The sequence below is a fragment of the Chlamydomonas reinhardtii genome, chromosome 16 (genome assembly GCF_000002595.2).
Source record: "Chlamydomonas reinhardtii strain CC-503 cw92 mt+ chromosome 16, whole genome shotgun sequence".
In the NCBI taxonomy this organism is placed as follows: Eukaryota; Viridiplantae; Chlorophyta; class Chlorophyceae; order Chlamydomonadales; family Chlamydomonadaceae; genus Chlamydomonas; species Chlamydomonas reinhardtii.
Window position 1 is genome coordinate 5,787,190 of NC_057019.1, and position 19,769 is coordinate 5,806,958.

Sequence of the window (19,769 nt, forward strand, 5' to 3'; positions counted from 1 at the left end):
ACACTACGGGACTACGCCAACCTACCTGCCACCTTTCCCTGTCCCATCGTACTCGCCCGTGGCCGGGCCGCCTGCCCGCCGCTTTCATAACTCACAACGCGCACATGGAAGTAGGCCCGCGCAGAGCGATATTCCAGGTTTTGCACACGTAGGGTATGGGTTTGCCCGTTCGCACCGCATGACCTGCGAAGGGGCGCGGGTGGGCACCGCGGGGGCCTTTACCTGCAAGGCGGCGGGCGCCCCTGACCAAGGGTGTGAACGTGCACGTGGCATGGGTGATACGTCCCAAACCCTCGTCTGGCTGTTGAAGTACAATGTATAACAGTTTAAATCACGCATGGCTTCACGTTGGTTTGCGGCTTGGCTTGGTTAGCGCTTGGACTGGCTCATCTGCGCGGTAGTAACCTTTGCGAGGCTTTCAGCGTGCCGCCGTTTTGGCGCTGTCCACACCGCAAGATCAAGACTACAAGTATACTTCTATATACCAACGTTCGCGTCCAGGATCAGCTTGCGATTTAGCGCCGAAGCGACCTGCATGAGTCTGCGTCTGGCTGTCTGCGACCCAAAGCCTCAGGCCTCAGAAGTAACTTGTATACAATCTGTCGAGGGTTCTTGAATTCTTCGATAAACATTACAATATCATCTGGAACCTCGCGCACTCGTGATATCGAGGGACTACGAAAGCCTTGCTTCACTGCTGGAAATGCTGCTCGCACAGAATCATTGGTAGGCAGTGACTGCTGTATATATCTCCAAGCGCTACGGGGACGTCTGGACTGAAGCTGCGCATACTTCATGAGCACTCCGGCCCTGCACCCTGTTGTTACAAGCAAGCCTTCAACGACACCGCTGACCGGGCCCAACTTATGGGCAACTTTTTCACACACCAGCTGGACAGCCTTTGCGAGCGCGGTGAGTGGAGCTTTGGTGGTGTCAGGACGTTGTACTGCCGGCCACGCTCGTCCGTCAGCTCACCAGAACTCCCTGCGTTTACCCCCCAGGTCCTGGGTCTGCTCTTGGGATTTGCACATAATATTGCTGTGGCCCTATGGCCCTTTCCTCTCCGTCTGGGGGCGGTGGTGGGAGCGTGCACACCGTGCCGCCACCGGACGATCACGCCCGTACTAAGCTGCTGCCACGCCGTCGAGTCCTCCTGCGACTCTGGTGACGAGCGCCCGACCACCACGGCTGCCTTGATTGTGCGCTACTCTGCTCCTACGAGCTATGACGGTGCCAGCTGCGGCAAGGCTGCTTACAGGCCAGCAGCGCGCGCGCTGCTGTGCGCGCGGCTGCGTGCGGCGGCTCTCGGCCTGCCGCCACCGCGGGCCCTAGTGACGCAGCTCCAGCTGCCCTCCCAAGCAACAGCTATCAGACTGGTCCTGAACAAGAGCTACGGACAAGAATGGCGCGCTGCCGCCTCTGTTGCTGCTGCCTGCCAAAGGCAGCCTAGGCGGACGCACCCAGCAACGGCAAGGCGCTCCACATCACCTAGCAGGGTGGGGGCCGCTGCTGCGCTGCTGTTGCCGTCCACTGCGTCGCCTTGCGTCGCCCTTGTCAGTGTGCGATACAAGATCCATGGTGCCGAGCCGGAGCAGCTGGCGCCAGGCTGGGCGCGGCGCCTGGAGAACTTGGTGCTGTCAGGGCCGGGGACGGACTCACAGCCGCAGCACGACCAGCACCAGCTTCAGTACCAGCATGGCTGGCGGTGGCACGGCTCTCAGCGCCAGGGCACTCCGCCCACCAGCTCTTCTTGTACGGGCGCGCCGGGGACCGAGCAACTGCTGGGCCAGCTGCAGGGCCAGGCGGCGGCAGCAGCGGCAACAGCTGCGGCGGCGGGCGGGGCTGGCTGTGTGCGGCTGGCGGGCGTGTGCGTGCGGCGCGGCTGCGTGGAGCTAACAATGGACATGCTGGTGGCTCTGCCGCACCCCGGAATGTGCCCGAAGGGCATGGATGGGGCTGCGTGGACAGCTGAAGTATTCAGGGCGGGAGCCGCGTCAGCTGCTGGTGGCGCAGCCGCGCAGGCCTCATGTCCCAGCAGCGTGGCCCCGCCCTCCTCGGCGGCGGCGGCAACCGCAGACTGGTTGGATGCGGTTGTGCCAGCGGTGGAGGCCGTCGTGGAGGCGCTCGGGCTTGGAGATGCCGTGAAGCAGGAGGACATGGCTGCCGCGGCCGCGGCCGCAACGCTGGCTTCTGGCGGGGCCGGTGGGTGGCAGCAGCACCAGCAGCAGCAGCAGCACCAGCAGCACCAGCAGCACCAGCAGCAGGAGAAGCTTGGAGGCGCGGTGGCGTCGGTGGTGCTACCCGGCACGCCGGTGGGTGGTGTGGAGGTGCGTGTGCGGGTCGTGGGCGGCGGGCCGCTGCGACAGTTGCAGCAGCCGCAGTCGCCAGCGCAGCAGCAGCCGGGAGCGCAGCTGCGGCTGCAGCAAGGAGGTGGCGTCGCGCCTGCAGCCACTCCGCGTGTTGTGGCGTTGCAGCCGCGCGTGTTGCTGCTGCCGCCTTTCTCGCCGTGCTCGCCGTCAGGTGACCACACGTCGTCAGCAGGAGCTCCGGAGGTGCTGTTACACGCCGTGGTTGCGCGGCGGCGGCCGCAGCGGCCCCAGGAGTCCCAGCAGCCACCGCAGCCCAACGAAGCGTCGCAGCAAGCGCTCGCGCCGCCGTCTTTGCTGGTGCGCGCGCACAACCAAGTGCTGCTCACGCGAGTGGTGCACTTTGTGCGCTGCGACGGCGACGGCGACGCCGCCGGCGCCCTCTCATCGGCATCGTCAGCAGGTGACGCCGGTGGTGGCGCAGGAGCACCAGCTGCCGTGGCTGCCGAGCCTACAGATTGTGCAACAGCAGCGGAAGCCTCGCAGACAGCGGAGAGCAGTGGCACTGGCGAGGAGCTTTACCGGCTTTGTGTGGCAGTGGCAATGCCCCGGCGGCCTGGACCCGTGCTGGTGAGTGGTTGTCGCGCTGTCTATGTGTGCTGTCATCTTGAGCACATGAAATTCCATTTGCTCACATGACTTTGGTGCACTGAGTTCCGTGAGGGTTCAAGACTACCAGTACGGTAGTTGACGACCGTGCACCGGTGCTTGCTGTGCAGGCCGAGCTCGAATGGGAGGGCGGCGCGGCCGAGGTGCTGCCGCTGATGGCGCTGCGGGATGACGGAGACAGCAGCGGCAACGGCGGCGCCGCCACTGCGGCAGCGGCCGAGCTGGGCGCCATGACGGCGGCGGTAGCAAAACTCCGGACGGAGGCAGCACTGACCAGCACGCCCGCGCTCGTTGAGGCTGCTACTGCCGCCGAGGCTGCTGACGCTGATGCTACTGCCACCGCAGCTCATCAGCAGGCCTCCGTCCTTGACAGCCTGCTTTTGGACATGGCGGTGTGGGCGCAGGCGGAGGCGGAGGCTGCCGAGGCCGCTGCTGCTGCAGCAGCTGCTGCTACTGCTTTGGCAGCGGCAGCAGAGGCAGAGACCCTGCTACAGCCGGCGCTGCTACCGCAGCGGCTGCCGTCGGCTCAGCTACTCTACCTGGGGAGACACCTGCTGGCGTTCGCTCAGGGGGTGGGGCTGCCTGCTACTGCCACTTGGCTTGCTGTGGGGCTGGAGCGCATGAGCGCGTCACTTGACGATGGTTACGGCGCGCCGGACGTAGCTGACGCCGCCGCCGCCGGCTCCGCCTCAGAGGCGATGCCGCGAGGAGACGCCGAGGTGCCGGCTTGCGCCAGCACAGCGGGTGTCAAGACCTGCACACTTCACTCGGGAGGCGTGCTCGGCGTGCTCGGGGAAGGAGCTGCGGCAGGCAGGCAGACATCGGACGAGGCGGGCTCGGGGCTCCTTGGGCTGTGGCAATACGCGCTAAAGGCAACGGTGGGACTGGAGCGAAGCAGTCACGAGGAGGAGGCGCGGCTTCAGCGCTTCTTGGCGCCGTGGGCCGTTGCGCAGGAGCATTTCATGTGAGTTGCATTTCGTAGATTGGGTTTAGCCGCTGATGCATCGCTGTTGCATATGCTGCTGCCGCACCTGAATACACTTTGAACCACCGCCCTGCCTCGTGCCTCCTGCTGTGCTTCTGACTACCTGTGCCGTTTTGCCCATCCATTTCATCACTTGCGCAGTCATGTGGTGGAGGTTGTGGGATTCGTGGGCATGATTGTTCGGTTCGCTGCGGACGGCACCCTCTTCCAGTGGGGCGTCCTGCCCTTCATGATTGGCGCGGTGCCCGGCATCGTGTCTCTTTGCGCGTGGCTGCTGTTGCCCCCCGCCGGGTGGGTGCGCTTCGTGCAAGACGCCAAGCTGGTGCGGTACTTCTTTTACCTGCTGGTGAAGACGCTGGTGGCGGCGGGACTGCCAGTCGTGACTGGCCAGGCGCAGCAGTACCAGGGCGGCCTCGGCGTGGTTATGTTGGAGGGCGTCCTCATGCCCGTATCGTGTCTGGTGAGTCTCCTTGAAGCCAAAGCTTCGTCCCCGCAACAAATCTCATAATCTTAGTACATGCTATCGGGTGTGTTGCCTGTGCTTCTATGCGCCATGACAACCGCATTCGGGTGACCTCCATGCCCTCCACTGCTGGGCCCGGCTTCCTCATACCCTCCACTCACCCAAACCGCCCTTCTTTGCACGCAGCTTCCGTTCCGCACCGCGGCCGTGGTCATGGCAGCTCGCGTGCTGCCGTCCACAGCAGTCATGCTGCGCACCGGCGTCACGAGCGTCCCGTCTGAAGCGCTCGCGTCCTCGCTTGGCGTGTCGGCGGTGGCGGTCATCACCACATTGTTGTGTCACGCATACCTGAGGGTGAGCTTCATCCGGCACCAGTGGCGCCAGCAAGCCGTGGGCGCAGGCACAGGCGCAGCGTCGGCAGCAGGCGCGTTGGCTGCTTGGAAGGAGGCTGGCGGCGGCGAAGCGTGTGTAGCTCGCAGTCCAGTGGCGGCCGCCACCGCCGGCGTCGTGGACGCGCATAAGCCGAAAGCTGAATAGGTGCATGCATGGATACGGCTCGTACGGCTGCGGGATAAGGCTGCACACCTGCACTTGCTGACTCGATGCGGAGTCGTCCAGTTAGGTACAGTAGTCTGGTTGTAGTGTTTGTTGCCGAAGTTGATTTCAGGAGTGGCGTACTACCGTATGCGTTGCTGAAGGGCTGTAAAGGGAACGTGATCACGTTGTGCACACAGGGCGTGTTGGCGTTGTGACGGTTTCAAGAGCAATCAAGGAAAGGGGTAAGAGCCGTACTAATTTACTTTAATGGCAGCAGCCGGTGCTCATGCTGCAAATTGGGTGCGGCTACCGGGTGGGTCGCTCACATAGGTAAGCAAGCGCACGCACCCGATGCGTTATGCTCGTGTTGGTGGGGATGTGTGCCCACGGGGCTTGCAATGCAAACATGCTCAAGTGCACATAATGGAGGGCAAGAATGCTTATATCGGTATGAACTTGGGCCTTTCATGTGGGCCTGTGAGGCAAGCTTACCGTCCAGCTTGCTGGAGGTGCGTTGGCAAAATGGGTTCACATTTTAGATACGTGCTGGAGGCGAGGTGGACAGGCGTGCGCACGGGGCCGCGGGAGGTGAACACGCATTTGGGCGTGGCAACTCCATGCTTAGGCGGCATCAAAAATTTGGCCAGGCTGCTGGATAAATGAAGCAGGGGCTGCGATCAGTGGGGGGCGCAAGACGGACCCATACAAGGCCCACCTGCTCCGGTTGTGGACCGCTGCGGCGCCATGTTCGTGTGCCGTTTTGCTGTCCACCGCTTGGTGGAATTCTTAAGTTGTAGCGCTCCCATTTGATTGTACGGAACGTATTACACATCCACAACGCAAAACCGGCAGACCAACATGGTGCCTACATGAAGCAGCCGCGTCATGCGCGGACACGGACAAGGGGGTGTCGGTTTTGTACAGCTGAAACTGGGCTGAGCGCCGCAGCATCAGGGAGGACTGACGGCAAGTCGGTAGACGTACGTACGGAAAAGTGTTGAGGGATGTAACGTGTAAGAAAGTGCATGCCGTGCATTCAGGTGCCGTACACGTCGCCAGGCTCACATCATTAAGATGATGCACGAGGACCCGAATGCACCCGGCCTCCATCTGTTGCCCCACCGCACCTACCAGGGCTGGTGGGCATCACGCAAAAGCATACACATACATGGCGTTGGCGCCGTATCCGAGTAGGCGCACCCCTGCTGGGTATAGCAACAACACCCCACCGCATGACCGCGCCCTACCGCATGCAGGGCAGATGAAGGATAAACTCCCCATATCTATCGGCTGCAGCATGCTGCAGCACGGCACGGCGCACGCAATACAGCGCTGCACCCAGCCAGCCATGCGCGGCTGCGCCCCTGCCTGTGCTGCTGCACCCCAGCCATGCGTGACCCAAGGGCCGGCACTCACCCCTGCACTTGATTGCTGCTCCCAGCTCCACTACCTGCAAGGCCGCCAACAAGGCCGCTAGCTGCTGCTCCACTGCTACTAACGCAACCAGGCCCCACGGCAGCTTGTCACGTGCGGCGCTCTGTATTGACTGCTGATGAGGCGTGTGCCCTGGGGACGGCGGTGCGGCAATGCACGGCAACGCGGGCCGACCCGCCCATGTCCCATGCACGTACGAGAAGCAGGAGGTCTCAACATCCAATGACACACCAGGCCTTTGCATGCCGTTGCTTGCTGATGGTCGTGTCCTTTACCCCACACGCGTGGAGACCTCTCTGCTCGGCCCTTTTGACACCACCCAGCCACTTAGGGAAAACTGTCCTCCCCTTACTTGCAACCTCGTCTCCAAACGCCAAACCCAAATACGGTAACCATCAACGCACGGCATAGAACAAACTCTTTGCCAGTGGCTCACAGCCCAAGCCTTTCGCAGCCTTAAAGAAGAACAAAAGTAGATACAAAAGAATGAACTGAGACGGTCCGCGGTCTTGGACGGCTCCACATTCCGGGGGCGCCCATGACCCCACGGTGGGCCACCAATGGCATCTGCCAAGGCATTGTCTCCACACGATGGGATTGGCATACTTACTTTGTCAGGGCGCAAGGTCCTTGGTAACAATCGCACGCGCCATCCAAGCCGAGCATATGTACGCACAGAACAATCACTGTAAGAAGGAAGACGGCTCTCTGCTCACTCTGCGTCGAAACGCTTGGGCCAGGGTGGTGCTTACACGCACGCCCTACGCCCGTTTCCCAATACCGTATCACAGTAGAGGAGAGCCAGTAAATGGTCGGATACGATACGGAGTATGTTTAATATGTAACATCCCTTGCGTCAGAATAATCAGTCATCATACCGGCAGTGTCACAAGCTGTCAAGTGAACAGGTTCCGTGAAACACAGTCACACGGGTGATGGGAGCATACTTGGCTCCTCCAAAACAGTCAAAGGTCCGAGAGTAAATGTTTGGCTCCTCCAAAACAGTCAAAGGTCCAAGAGTTAGAGTAAGTTGGGTGCGGCTACCATGTGCACCATCAGTGCGAATCTCTGCTTACACTGCGTAATAGGTAGCCATTGCACACTCCTGCTTTCAAAGATTGCGTACATAATCCCCGCCCAGAGATATCACTGCGGTTGAAGCACACATGCTATCGTACATGACACTCACACGCCCACTTGCAGGCCGCATAGCATCTACTCAGTGACGCTCAACCGCCACGCCCGTCACCAAGCTTCACTCGGGCACCTCATGCCGCCGCAGCCATGCGCGCTGGCGCATGGCGTGCAGGTCGATCACCTGCCGCATGTCGGTCAGGCCGACCGCCGGCGCCTGACCGCTCAGCAGGTCAGCCTCAGCTGACCAGTGCTCAGCAAGGTACCCACCGCCACCCGCGTACAGGGCGGGCAGCGCGGCAGGCACCAGCGAACGGCTGCCGACCGGCGCAATGCCGCAGCTGCTGCCGAGGCTCAGGGGTAGGAGCACGGGCTCATCCCACACGGAGCCGGCAGAGGCAGCGCCCAGAGCAGCGCGGATGCTGGCCTCGTGCTTCTGCCACGCGTCCTCCGACACACGGATGACAGCCAGGAGCTTGCCGGCAGCGGTGGCGCGGGCGTTGCGGCGGAGGAAGTCAACCACCGACGTGGGAACCAGGTGCGACAGGCTGGCCGGCAGGTAGGCACGCGGCAACTGCTCGGTGCCGGCAGCGGAGGAGGCGGCGGAGGCGGCGGAGGCGGCCTTGGACTCAGCCTCAGCGACGGCCATGGCGGCGCGGGCGGCGGCGGCGGGTCCAGCGCTGCTGAGGGCGATCTCACCATCCTGCTGCTGACCCCCCAGCTGCAGCTTGGCCTTGAGGCAAGACAGCTGGTGCAGCTGCTCGCGGCACACCCACGCCACGTCTTGAAGCGGCGCCGGCACGGACAGCGGCAGCACGCGCATCGCGGCGGACAGCGCCCAGGTCTCGGTGTCGATGTCGGCGGTGTTAACGTACGCGACGGGGGCGTTGGCCTCCCACGCCACGTCTGAATGTTGGTGCAGGCCGCCAAACGCAAAGCACGGCAGGCGCGGCGGCACGAAGTCCTTGCGGGCGTAGGCACCGGGCAGCAGCGACGCCACGGCCACGTCCATGCCAAACTGCGCCTGCATGTCCAGCGCCGCGCCCAGGGCGGGCAGCTTCCGGGAGCAGTACTCCTTGCTGGCCAGCCTGGCGCGCTGGGCGAAGTCGGCACCCGCGACCACCGCAATGACCGTCACGCCCTTTGCCACCAGGTCCGACACCGCCCGGTCGATGGCGGGCTGCTGTGCCCTGCAGGCCGGCTCGGACAGGAGGCAGAACGCGAAGAGCTGGCCCTTGGCGATGCAGGTGTTGATGGCTTTCAGGAACTGGCCCACGCTGTGGGGCACCACGACCTTGTCTGCCACGGCGGTGCCGGCCACGACGGCGCTGGCGGCGGCGGGGTCGTAGCGCATCAGGTCCTTCACAGCATCCGTGGGCATGACCCCCATGCGGCGGAGGATGCGGACGGCCTTGCGCATGCCGTGGCGCCAGCTCTTGCGCACAACCTTCTGGCTGGCGGCCTTGGGCACAACCTTGGGATGAGAGGTGGTGGTGGTGGTGGGGATGATGGTGGTGGCGGCGGCGGTGGGCGCGGGCGCGGCCTCGGTGGAGGTCGTGGAGAAGCGAGCAACGACGGTCTCAGCACTGGCAGAGACGGCGGGGGCCACAGCACTGGGATGTGGCGGCATGGTGGTGGCGGGCTGCTGCACCAGCCCCGTCTCAGGCACCTCCACCGCGACGGCGCCTCCCATGGACTCCTTCATCTGTGGGGCCGAGGGAAGAGGCACGCACGCGGCGGCAGGCAAGTGTGAGAAGCGGACGACCACAAAGAGCTATGGGAACCCAAGTGACAACGAATTTGTTTGACCTGCTCTACTGCCCGAAGCGGTTCAAGCTCTATGCATGCGCTCAAATTCGCCTGTTACCCCGTTCCCCTGCTGTCCCTGGTCAGGCGAGTTGCCGCACGCCCATGTGGACTTACCGAGGTGAGTGCCGAGGTGCTGAATGCCAAGGCCATAAGCGTGCCGCCCACAATTACGCACAGCAGGCGTTGGAGTGCGGACACGCCGGCAACGGCGACCTCCTCGCACGAGGCCAGAGGTGAGGGCGAGCTCGGCGTGGCGGGCTTGGTGGACTGAATGGCATTCTCGGGGTGCCGGGCAACGGCGAGCTCCGAGGCCTGCGGTTTTGGTCAAAAGCGAGGCATGAAACGGCGCGTTTGGTAGGCATGGTTACGTTTAACTCAGTTGCAACCTGTGGTCTGCAAACACCAGCAAGTTTTCGTCGGCCAGCCAGCTACAGGCCCCGTCACCGTCAGCAACGAACATGGCGCTAGTGCGGGTGTGCAAGCCAGCAGCCGAGGCCCCAAGTGCAGAGGCTGTTTGAGACACAAGACTGCACTTGCCGCGCGTCGGGCCTTCCCCGGGACATACCTGGGCAACGCGTGGCGCGACGGGTTGCGCGACGACGCCATCAGAATGCTCTTGGTGGCGGTGGCCCGTTTGCACAGCCCGCAACGGTTTGGCAGCTTGACCGGGGTAGGGCACCAGCGGACGCGTCCACTGGCCTGCCCGCTGCGCATGCCCGGGCGGGCGAGCGGCGGACGAGCGAAATGCGCGACGAAGCATGTTGACCTTCTTCGGCTTAAGGCAGCTTAAAACATAAGGCACAAAGGCTACGTTGCCTTGTATTGCTACTAGCAAGCAGGAAATTTACTTCTCAGAGAGAGAGCACGAGGATTAAGTATGCAAATCGCGATGATCGGGAAGTCAGGGACCCGTAGTGGCCCGCCAGCAGCGCCCGCCTCAGGCACGCTGCTGGTAGTGCCGCTACCTTTGACCACTCTATTGAACAAAGCCCAACTAGGACGCTAAAGTCCATAGATCGCGGCGACCAGCTTGGCGAGAACCCCAACCATTGAATGTGTAGACCCTAGCTCCGCGTCGCCGTCTGATGCGCCGTATTTGCCTAATCCTGATGCTTCACAATTATTCACCTCAGTCCTTTTTGCCACGTAAGCAGTAGACGCGCCCGGCACCGCGTCCGCGACTTGCGGCCGGTGCAAAGGGCTTGCGCGCTCCTTTCTTCCCGCCAACAACTCTAGACTAGTGCACAATACCAACCTATCACCCACAACTGCTGCGATTGTGGATAAGTGGCTCAGGCCGGTGTGATGGAATGCGCTCTGGCAGCGCTGGTCGCCTCTGGGCTCAAGTAATAGCGCTGATAGGAGGTTATGCATCGAGGAAACGTATAGGCACAGAAAATCGTTCTGAAGTGCGCGGCAAGTTGAACTTGAAAACTGTCGCGGGGCAAGCCTAACATGTGGTGCTTGAATTTACTCTTGGCTATATGTATGGGGTGTAGTCTGTCGCGGCGAACGAAAGAAGATTCAAACGGGCAAAAGAATCCAGCGATTGGTGAAGCGCGCCTGCGTTCGACAGCGCTAGTTTTCGATCAGTTGACTGGCGTTTGTGTGTAAGGTTCATCGCGCGTGCGTGATTGGCGCGTGCACGTCACTGTATAATCCTCCGGAGCTGGATCTGATTAGTGAAGCGGCCGCCCCCGCGGCCGGCGGCCCAGTCCCATGATCGAAGGAAAGCGTGGAGCGCCAGGGGACAGGGGAGGCGGACCAGGCGAGTTGACGAACCGGAAAGTTGCAGGCGAAGGCAAGTGTGGCCCGCCCGCCCATCCTGAAGGGGACGTGGGGGGGGGGGGCTGGGCAGTGCTGGGCAGTCTCCGGCGTGGGGGCGACGTTTTTCCATGATCGTCGGTGCCTGGGCTGGGTGCAATTTTGTTTATCCGGCCGCAACTACATTAGGCACTTGCTTTGCCTTTTTCATGTCCCATACATCCTGAAGGGGACGTGGGCACCCAGTGGCCCTGAATCGGGCTGGAGGGCCTGATGGCCTTTGCTGCCTTGTTTGCTGCACACAACTGACTCAACAAGATCAATCGCCCCAAAGCTTTAAGCCGTGTTCACGTGTTTCGACTTTGCCACGCCTACACGGTTGCGAGTACCCCCCCTTTCCTGCGCCTTCTTCGGGCTCTTGGATGGAGGAAGGTTCGTAGCCACGCTCTAGGTCCTATGGCTTGTGCAAATGCTTGTGTCCTATCCATGCAATGCACTCTACGGGCGGGGGAACATCTTCCCCACATCTCGCCCTGTGCGTCAACCAGCCTCAACAAGCAAGACGTACAAGCAAGCGCGCGCAGCGCAGAACTAGACGGACCACACGGCCACACGCAGCAATAATGCAATGTACACATTGTAGATGAACGTGACAGCAAGCACCTAGTAACCAGGCCCTCTTCGCCTGTTCATCCGGGCCCCCTTGACGCACGCATGACTCTAGGATGCATTGTCAATGACCACAAAGAGTACGTAGGCTGCAGCATGCACAGTACGGTACTGTTATTGCCATCCCAAGATGAATGCGGTCGCCTGGGTACCTGGCGGTGCGCTTCCACCGCTCATCACAGCTGTGGCCCACCATTCTTTCCCGCCACGCATCCCTGCAAACCGGGCCAACTGGTCAGCACCGCCGTCGGTTCCTATTGCAGTGGGCTCGAGCGGTCGAGCCGCCAGGAGTAAGGGTTGCTGCTGCAGCTCGCTTAGCCGTCCGGCCCTGCCCCGGTGGTCACCTTGTTTGGCCTTGGTGTTGGAGCCGGCCGCCGCCGGGCCACCGTCCAAAGGTGCTGCGGCACCTGTACTGCCTCGACCGGTGGAGGCTGTGGCGCCCATGATGCCCATAACAGGTGCAGCCGGGACCGGCGCCAGCAGTGGCGGCGACAGCGGCACCAGCAGTGCGCGGCGGCGGCGGCAAGGCGGGTTGCGGCTGAACGCCCACATCTCCAGACAAGTGTTCCCCGGTCACGGGAAAAGGGGCTGAGCCCCTCCACAGTCTGAGGCCGAACAACCTCATCGCCCGGACATAGCCGCAGTGGTTGCACACTTGGACTTGGTGAGCACGTAAGCCCCCCCATGGTACGACTGCCTGCAGGCAGCGCTGCCCGTCGCCGAGTAAGCGCCGCCCGCACTTCGCACACACCTGGGGAGGGAGGGGGCAGGAGTACAGTGTGAACCTTGCTGGCTACCCGGCTATCTGTACACGAGCCCCATCCTGTCCACCCGACCACCTGTCTACTCATTCCAACCCGTCTGCTCTCATCTTGCCTGCGATGTGTAGAACTCGTCCACGTACACCACCAGGTGCGCGTACTTGTCCACCAGCAGGCGGAGCAGTGCCCGGTTTGGGCCCCGCCCCAACCTGCTGATGCAACCGCCATAGCCAGTGTTGGCGTTGCCCCAGCCAACAATGACCTCCTCCTTGGGCCTTCCACCAGCCAGCTGCTGCGCCGTGTGCTCCAGCACCTGTACCGTGGCATTGGTGTAGCGTCGGGCCCTTGTTTTTACCCCACCCGCATCTCCAGGAAAGCGGCATCCAACAGCAGCGCCGGTGGCGTGGCGGATCATGCGAACACGCACGCATCGAGCAGGCAGCCGCTGCCCGCCGGCACTGCCGCCGTTGCCACGGCGGGGAGTGCCATAGCGCTTCCGCTGAACGTCCGTGCGTGGGGCATGTGGGACCGAGCCTTATAGCCATGTGGTTTAGCGGTGCCCTGCCTGCAGGAGCAGGCCCGCGGTTAAGGGCCTCATGCAACTATTGCGCCTCTGGACCCAAATGAAGTTCGTGGCGCCACATGGACTCGAACCCATGTGAATGCTCATGCTCATGTCACGCCATGGTGCACAGTCGCACCCTGCTCGGTGCTCAGCCGTGGCGTCCGCAACCAGGCATGAAGCTGGCGTGCAGCCGAGCACCCGGGTGCCGCTGACGTAACGCAGGTGGCACTCAATAGCACGCGGGTAGGCCCGTCCTATGGTACGTGTGCGCAGGGGCCTCCCGGCATCCGATATACGGTACTGCAAGTAGTCACGTGGCCGCTTGGCGTCGTACTGGCATCATTACACCACGCAAGCACTCTTCAGCAATCCAGGCAGCCGTGTATGGCAGCCCACCCTGCTCCTCAACTACCGGTAATTCTTGCGCTTGACTCTTCCAGTCTCTTTTCCTGCCGTAGGTATTTTCGACACACACACACACACACACACACACACACACACACACACACACACGCGCGCGCGCGCGCGCGCACGGCCCGCCAACGTACGAACAGAAATTTACCCGGTGCCACCAACGCCTATCTGTTGCCCCGCTAACGCCCCGGCTTGGCAACGCCAACCGCCCATTCCACCTCCACCCCACCCCCCACAAAATCAAAACCCTTTCACAACCCCAGTTCCTCCCCTCCTGTCCGCGCTCCGCACCCGTCCATCGCCTCGTCTCCTCTTTCCAGTGCCATGCCCGCGCTGTAACGCTGGCCTACTATTTCATTCTGGGAACACCTTGACCATCACAGGTGCCCCAAGTCGCCACGGACCTTCCCGGAACTGACCACCAGTGTATCAGCGCATCCGGCCGGCAGCAACCGCCGCACACAGCCAGCAATGACGCAACCAGTCTGCCGGCCGGACCGCCGACCACAGCGCATGCAGAAGAATCGGCACGGCCGTATGTTCACGCGTGACTTCGAGCAACATGGTCTCAAAAAACGACAGCCCCGCAATCACATTTCTAATTTTTCAGTCCCCCCCGCTGGTGGTCCGCCACTGCCGCAGGGCCCCGGCCTTACCGCAGCCATGCGCCTCAGTGGCCCGACCAGCAAGCGATGCACAGTCATTCATCATGGACGTCCTAAAGCCCACAAAACGCACTCTTGCAGACCCCGCCAACCGAGTGAACTGGCACACGCAATCTGCGCGCGCACGCCTCCTTGGAAGATGCATACGACCCGCCCCACAAAACACAGCACTCAGTGCCACTAAATAATCACACTAAAGAGCACACGCGCTTACTAACCTACACACTTACAAGCCAAATCCCACGCTGTTATATGTGAGATACACTATGAGGCCTCTTCAATGATGACTACTCTACACGGGGGGACCACACTGCGAATGCACTAGTCCGTATCAACTGTAAGGAGTAAACTTCGGGCAATCATTGATACGACAAGACATTTATACCCCCACACAACCTGCAAGCCGCGCATGGTGTTTAAGCCTTTGCCGCCTGCAGTGCTGGCGACATCCTACGGCGCCTTCCCGCCGCTGCACCTTTACCCCCGCCTCAATCCGTGAAGTGTTGAACATAGCATTGGTTCTGTGGATAAGAAGTACGCAGCTGTCCGAGCCGCTGTTTCAGCGGCCGTGCGTGCGCATTCTATCCCGAGTATCAATGCAAGTTCTCCCTTTGCGCAGCTGTTGTCGACTGCCTGCCCTCGGGTTCTGCTAGCCACCCATAGCTCACAGCACTGCCGTGGGCGTCGCGCTAGCGGCCGTGCCGGCGCTACCCATCGCGCTGATCACGCCGACCATGGCCGCGTGCTCCTGCATCTTGTGCTTCCGCAGGTCGCCGGCCTCCCCAGCGCCGCTGCCCGCCTTCGGCCCGCCGGCGCCGGCACCCGGCGCCGCCGAGGCACCAACGGCAAGCCGCTGGCGCAGGTACTGCGAGTAGATGTGCTGCTGCTGCAGCTGGCTCGCCTGCTCGCCGCACTGCTTGCGCTCCGCAACCGCCGCCGCCGCCACGGCAGCGGTGCCCCCGCCCGTGCCAAGCTCCATGCACGACAGCCCGCTCAGCCCCGGCGGCGTCGCCACCAGCTCAGACGCCCCCGCCGGCGAGGCCAGGTACGCATACGCCGACGCGCCCGCATCCTTCACACCTGCCGGCACCGGCTCTGACGCCACCGTGCCCAGCAGGCTCAGCCACTCGTCCAGCTCCGAGACGCGCACGCTGCGGCTGCGGCCGGCAGCCGCCGCCTCGCGCACGCTGGCTACCAGCAGGCCGGACGGCATGGACACGGAGGCCAGGCTGCCTGAGAAACCTGAGAACATGCTGGAGCTGCCGAAGCTGTGGCTGCGGCGCGGGCCGCCGCCCGCCACGCTGCCACAGGCGGCGGAGCTGCTGGCGTCATCGGCGGCGCCGCAGGGCTCCTGCAGCTCGCTGTCCAGGCTGCAGCTGCAGGTGCTGCCCGCCTCGTCCGCCAGCAGGTGAGAGGCGGGTGTGCTGTTCAGGTGCGGCGGCGGCAGCGCGGCGGCGGTGGCCTGGGCCTGTGTGGTGATGATGGCAGTTGGCACGGCGGCGGCGACGGCGGTGGTGGCGTCGCAGCTGGGCGGCGTGAGGGGCATCTTGGGCGAGGCGGCCGGGTCCGGTGTGTCGGCAGTCGATGGTGCAGTGGCGACGTGGCGCACAATGCCGCTGCTGCTAGCGGCAACGTGCTCGTGCATCTCCTTCGTGATGGCGGCGCCCGCAGCGGCAGCCGCAGCAGGCGGCGCGGCCATGAGTGCGGGCATTTCGGTCAGGGCCGCTGCGAGGCAGCTCACGGCGTCGCCGGGTGTGGCGGCGAGCTCAACTGCGGTGGCGGCGGCGACCGCTGCGGCGGAGTTGATGGCGGCGACGTTGGCGCACGCGAGCAGTCCCTCCGCCAGCGGCACCACCGGCAGCTCATGGCAGTTGCACACCTGGGCACACAACAGGGCGAGAAGCGAGTCAGGAGTGATCAATATCGATGCCAGGTCGCCCAGGTAACAGGGACCGCTTGCCCTGTGGCGGCTAACAATATGGTACTGTGCGAAACCTGCCTGACCTCACCTCTGTTGGTCGAGAAGGGGATGCGATCAGCAAGGTGGCCATGCATGTGTACGGCATGCGGGGAAGAGGGCAGCGGGTTGACGTCAGTGGGGCTGGTACGCCATCGTGCCGTTGCTACCCGCACTCGCTCATACTTACCGATGCCCGGTGCTAGGGACATCCTCCGTGTTCTAGGGACATCCTCGTGTTCAAAGAGCACTCAATCGTCGTTTTTCCTGTCCCACCGCTACACCCGGCATAAGAACTCTCTCTCCACTGCGCACTCACCGATCATGTTGTTATCGGGGTCGTGGAAGAACAGCTGCCCCACCTGCACACACGAATTCACAAGCGCACAAGCCACCTCAGCATCGCGGTATGGCCCTTCATTGTTTACCCCTGATAGGCACTGCGCTTCCCAAACCCCTTTGCGAGGCAAAGCCCGATCAGTGCATGCCTTTCTCTGGGCTGTTGACAGCATGTTGCGGAGTTGCTAAAGCATCCCTCCCCGTGGCCGCCGCCGCACCTCCACGCCGTCCTCCACGAACACCTGCTTCACGTAGTCCAGGCCCCACTCCTTCAGGTGCGCCTCCATCTCCTCCAGACTGATGGACTGCAAGCGAGATGGACACAGGGGCAGGGCCAACGAGGCGTCAGTGGGTACTTGGCGTAAGTACCCAGTAAGTCGGCGTGCCGGCATCACCCCTGCGGCGTGCGGCTCTTTCTCAACCCTGTATGGTGATATTACCGGACACGGCATGTGCTCACCACTTGGAAGCTTATGTGACACGTCTTGGGCTCTATCTTGGAGTCACGGGGTGCCGGGTTGCCCTTGACGAGGTGCAGACCGATGCCGTAGTTAAACATCCTGCCGGAGGGGAGGGAAGGCAGCTCAGCTCTGGGTCCTGCTAGGCAACATCATCCATCTCATGTAGACATGAGAGGCCGCGTGACATCGCAGTTAGAAACTCCTGTAGCGGAACTTCTTGCGAACACTCGGCATGCGACTGTTCGCATGCTTCGGACCCTCCCACGCGCTACCTAGCCTCACCAGGCGCCCTCAAACTCGAAGCTGGTAGGACGCTTGACCTGCGGTATTGGATTGATTGACAAAGCAGGGGTGGGTGTCGTCGCGGCACAAAAAAGCTGCGGGCGCATTCCCCCTCTTTTCCGCTGGGGGCTGCAGCCGGGTCGAACGTAGCTTCCCTGGCTCGCACAGGAGGTGTTCCAGGTAGTTATCCGCTCTTACCGGGATGAAGCCGAGGACATCCGTGTAAAAGGCGAAACTCCTCGCGACGTCCTCGCAGCAACGGCTGACGTGATTCAGGGCTTTCAAAGGCAGCGGTCGCCTGCGTCCTGGCTCCTGTTGCGGGCCCATCTCGAGAGCAAGAACCGCCTCGACGAAGAAGATACGCTGACTTTTTCCGCGGGCCGTCCTCCGACACTACAGAAAAACTTGCAATACACTTCGAGCACTCTGACAATAGGTTGCAATATGGCTGCGGTCCGCTTCGGCAAGGGGGACGTTGGCGTGCTCACAGTCGACGTGAGCGCGTGCCTCAACTTAAAGAGCCCTGCAGCGCGTGTGCCGACGGCAGTGAGCTATGTTGAGCGGACCAATTCTTAGTTGTTATATACGTGCTGGCGGAGGGCGAGCACTAGAGCAAACACTCATCGCGTTCGCCGCCCTGACTCACGCCGCGACGCCGGCGCCAAGCTTTCACGTTTGGAACAAAGGACTCAGATATACCCGAAGATCTCTGTTTTAAAAGAGCGCGCGGCTGGTGCAAACCTTCAACCGCTGCGACTGCGAAGGCGCGAAGACGCAAAAAAAGACGCAAAGGCGCGAAGACGCAAAAAAACACCAGAACAAGATAGAAACTGTGTTTGTGGCAGTATCTATAAACAGTGGTGCAAATCAAACAGTGGTCCAAATCAAAGGCTGTTTAAGTGTCGCAGCGATGCCCCATGCCCCATGCACCGAACAGTGTAGCCCTACTCCGCGTGTCGATCTTCAGCTACCCGATGAACTGCCCACTAAATTTGAAGTTGCGTGCGCCAAGCAACCCTCCAGCCAACGCGCCTCAAAGATCCAATCAACGTTATTCACGTCATTACGTCGAGCTGCACGTTCTCGTGTCAGTGGCGTGTGTCCCCTTCATATCCGCCCACCCCTTCCTTCGCAGGGGCCAGACCACGCAGCTTCAACATCGGGAATAGCCGTTTGGATCCCCAGGCAGCGGCCAAGCGCTGCGCAGCCGCTCCAACAAAGCACCTAGAACGCGGTGCGCTAACGCAATGTTTTCCTGCCATGTCGCTGTGCCCATCTCTTACACTTGAGTGCCACACCGTACACCCCTCACGCGGGGCGTCATGATCCACCACCTCGTCGAATCCACGTGCTTGCATTCAGAAACCCGACGCCGGCCTTTGCAGCAACGGCCAGTCGCACTACCACTGCGGGATCTGGTCCCAGCTGAATCCAGGCCACCCACGCCACGTCCCATAGGCGATGTAGGAGTGGAACGCGCCTGTTGGTTATCGGTGGCAGCAACATAGCGTCTTCACCAATCTGCCGTGCAGTAACAAACACGGGCACTGCAGGCAGGATTACTGCATGCTGCCATGGAACTGGCTCCGGTACCGGCGCGGTGCTGCCTCCGGCACCAGTACCGGTACCGGTACCGGCGCAGTGCGGCATCCCCCTCCCCCCGCCCAAATGCCTCGCCTGTCCCCGCATGAGTCCTCCCCCCTCAGTGCCATCCCGCTCAGCCTCCACAGCCCCATCTCACCTGGCATAAAAGTCAGGACGCCAAGGACAGTGAAACCAATCTCCTGCATGCAATGGATTGGAGCATACGGTAATTGCCCGTATACTCATTTGGGAACTCCACCGGCGGGCTACCTTACTCCCACAACGTTCATATATGTGACATGACAAAACGGGAACTCCGATGAGGGACCAACTCCAGCCCAAAGAGAATCCGCCTTCCTTCCGGTTGTCGACCTCCCCAGTGTCACAGCATGCAACACGCCACTCCACGAAACCCACCGCTTGCGCTTTGCCCAGCACGCGCTGAGTGAAATGGAGCCACGCCGCCACGAGCGAGAAGATCCCGAAGCACATGAGGAAGATGGCAAGGGCTATTGAAGCTTTTGGCACGTCCGGTGCTAGAGGCTCGAAGCGACGGTCATCCTCCTGCAAGGGGTGCGAACCTGGCACTGTCAGCGTGCCATCTGGTCCGCCCCTCCACCCGCTGCAGCTTGTCCACCGGCAGAGGCACCACGCGTGCCCATCACACGGATGAGGCTAAAGGACGCGCACCTCGTAGGGATGGTCGTCGTTATAGTCTTGCGCCAAGCGCGTGTACCCAGCACGGTTCCGCATCCCTCTTGGTCCGGCACCTCTCAGCGGTGCTCTCCGCGCTGGTGCTGCTTGTATTCAGTCACTATCGCGAGCCGGACATTCTGGAGTCTAGTGGCAGCCGGATACCTATAGAACTGCGCTAAAGTAGATCGGGGGCTGTCAATGGATGTCAACGGCGATGGATTCGCCTTCAGGTGATTTTTGTTTGCATTATTTGTCACACAAACATAATTGCCAAA

The 19,769-nt window shown here is 62.0% G+C and overlaps 4 protein-coding genes across 5 annotated transcripts; 1 reads left to right on the top strand and 3 right to left on the bottom strand.

Annotated features, from left to right (window-relative positions):
• Positions 1–341: 341 nt before the first annotated feature.
• Positions 342–5,973, top strand: CHLRE_16g678300v5 (uncharacterized protein). The gene is made up of 5 exons (XM_043071354.1): positions 342–912; positions 1,002–2,936; positions 3,086–3,939; positions 4,102–4,420; positions 4,610–5,973. Exons 1-5 carry the CDS (start codon positions 796–798, stop codon positions 4,958–4,960), a joined length of 3,576 nt encoding a protein of 1,191 aa, XP_042916055.1. The 5' UTR covers positions 342–795; the 3' UTR covers positions 4,961–5,973.
• A 2-nt stretch (positions 5,974–5,975) lies between these two features.
• Positions 5,976–10,811, bottom strand: CHLRE_16g678250v5 (uncharacterized protein). The gene is made up of 3 exons (XM_001695815.3): positions 9,903–10,811; positions 9,452–9,649; positions 5,976–9,233 (listed from the first exon to the last, which is right to left on the bottom strand). The coding sequence occupies exons 1-3, from the start codon at positions 10,095–10,097 to the stop codon at positions 7,650–7,652; spliced, it is 1,977 nt and encodes a 658-aa protein (XP_001695867.2). The 5' UTR covers positions 10,098–10,811; the 3' UTR covers positions 5,976–7,649.
• Positions 10,812–13,175: 2,364 nt separating this feature from the next.
• Positions 13,176–17,781, bottom strand: CHLRE_16g678200v5 (uncharacterized protein). 2 transcript variants are annotated; one of them, XM_043071352.1, is made up of 7 exons: positions 17,413–17,781; positions 17,215–17,252; positions 16,932–17,031; positions 16,690–16,776; positions 16,452–16,494; positions 16,185–16,276; positions 13,176–16,054 (listed from the first exon to the last, which is right to left on the bottom strand). In XM_043071352.1, exons 1-7 carry the CDS (start codon positions 17,539–17,541, stop codon positions 14,840–14,842), a joined length of 1,704 nt encoding a protein of 567 aa, XP_042916056.1. In that variant the 5' UTR covers positions 17,542–17,781; the 3' UTR covers positions 13,176–14,839. The 2 variants fall into 2 exon arrangements, with proteins under 2 accessions (XP_042916056.1, XP_042916057.1); XM_043071351.1 differs by lacking the exon at positions 16,185–16,276 and having other exon boundaries at positions 13,176–16,170.
• Positions 17,782–17,835: 54 nt separating this feature from the next.
• On the bottom strand, positions 17,836–19,681 carry CHLRE_16g678150v5 (uncharacterized protein). The gene is made up of 4 exons (XM_043071350.1): positions 19,489–19,681; positions 19,216–19,362; positions 18,956–18,998; positions 17,836–18,694 (listed from the first exon to the last, which is right to left on the bottom strand). Exons 1-4 carry the CDS (start codon positions 19,549–19,551, stop codon positions 18,615–18,617), a joined length of 333 nt encoding a protein of 110 aa, XP_042916058.1. The 5' UTR covers positions 19,552–19,681; the 3' UTR covers positions 17,836–18,614.
• Between the last annotated feature and the right edge of the window lie 88 nt (positions 19,682–19,769).

What these genes read in the sequence shown, in the direction of transcription:
- CHLRE_16g678300v5 (XM_043071354.1), top strand. Translation starts at nt 796, where the DNA reads ATGAGCACTCCGGCCCTGCACCCTGTTGTTACAAGCAAGCCTTCAACG. An exon ending in GGACAGCCTTTGCGAGCGCG is followed by an intron (nt 913 to 1,001) that starts GTGAGTGGAGCT and finishes TTTACCCCCCAG; the next exon opens with GTCCTGGGTCTGCTCTTGGG. An exon ending in GGCGGCCTGGACCCGTGCTG is followed by an intron (nt 2,937 to 3,085) that starts GTGAGTGGTTGT and finishes CTTGCTGTGCAG; the next exon opens with GCCGAGCTCGAATGGGAGGG.
- CHLRE_16g678250v5 (XM_001695815.3), bottom strand. Translation starts at nt 10,097, where the DNA reads ATGCTTCGTCGCGCATTTCGCTCGTCCGCCGCTCGCCCGCCCGGGCAT. An exon ending in TCGCGCCACGCGTTGCCCAG is followed by an intron (nt 9,650 to 9,902) that starts GTATGTCCCGGG and finishes CCAAAACCGCAG; the next exon opens with GCCTCGGAGCTCGCCGTTGC. An exon ending in GCACCTCGGCACTCACCTCG is followed by an intron (nt 9,234 to 9,451) that starts GTAAGTCCACAT and finishes TCGGCCCCACAG; the next exon opens with ATGAAGGAGTCCATGGGAGG.
- CHLRE_16g678200v5 (XM_043071351.1), bottom strand. Translation starts at nt 17,541, where the DNA reads ATGGGCCCGCAACAGGAGCCAGGACGCAGGCGACCGCTGCCTTTGAAA. An exon ending in ATGTCCTCGGCTTCATCCCG is followed by an intron (nt 17,253 to 17,412) that starts GTAAGAGCGGAT and finishes CCAATACCGCAG; the next exon opens with GTCAAGCGTCCTACCAGCTT. An exon ending in TCGTGGAGGACGGCGTGGAG is followed by an intron (nt 16,495 to 16,689) that starts GTGCGGCGGCGG and finishes TCGTGTGTGCAG; the next exon opens with GTGGGGCAGCTGTTCTTCCA.
- CHLRE_16g678150v5 (XM_043071350.1), bottom strand. Translation starts at nt 19,551, where the DNA reads ATGCGGAACCGTGCTGGGTACACGCGCTTGGCGCAAGACTATAACGAC. An exon ending in ACGACGACCATCCCTACGAG is followed by an intron (nt 19,363 to 19,488) that starts GTGCGCGTCCTT and finishes CACCCCTTGCAG; the next exon opens with GAGGATGACCGTCGCTTCGA. An exon ending in TGCTGGGCAAAGCGCAAGCG is followed by an intron (nt 18,999 to 19,215) that starts GTGGGTTTCGTG and finishes CATTGCATGCAG; the next exon opens with GAGATTGGTTTCACTGTCCT.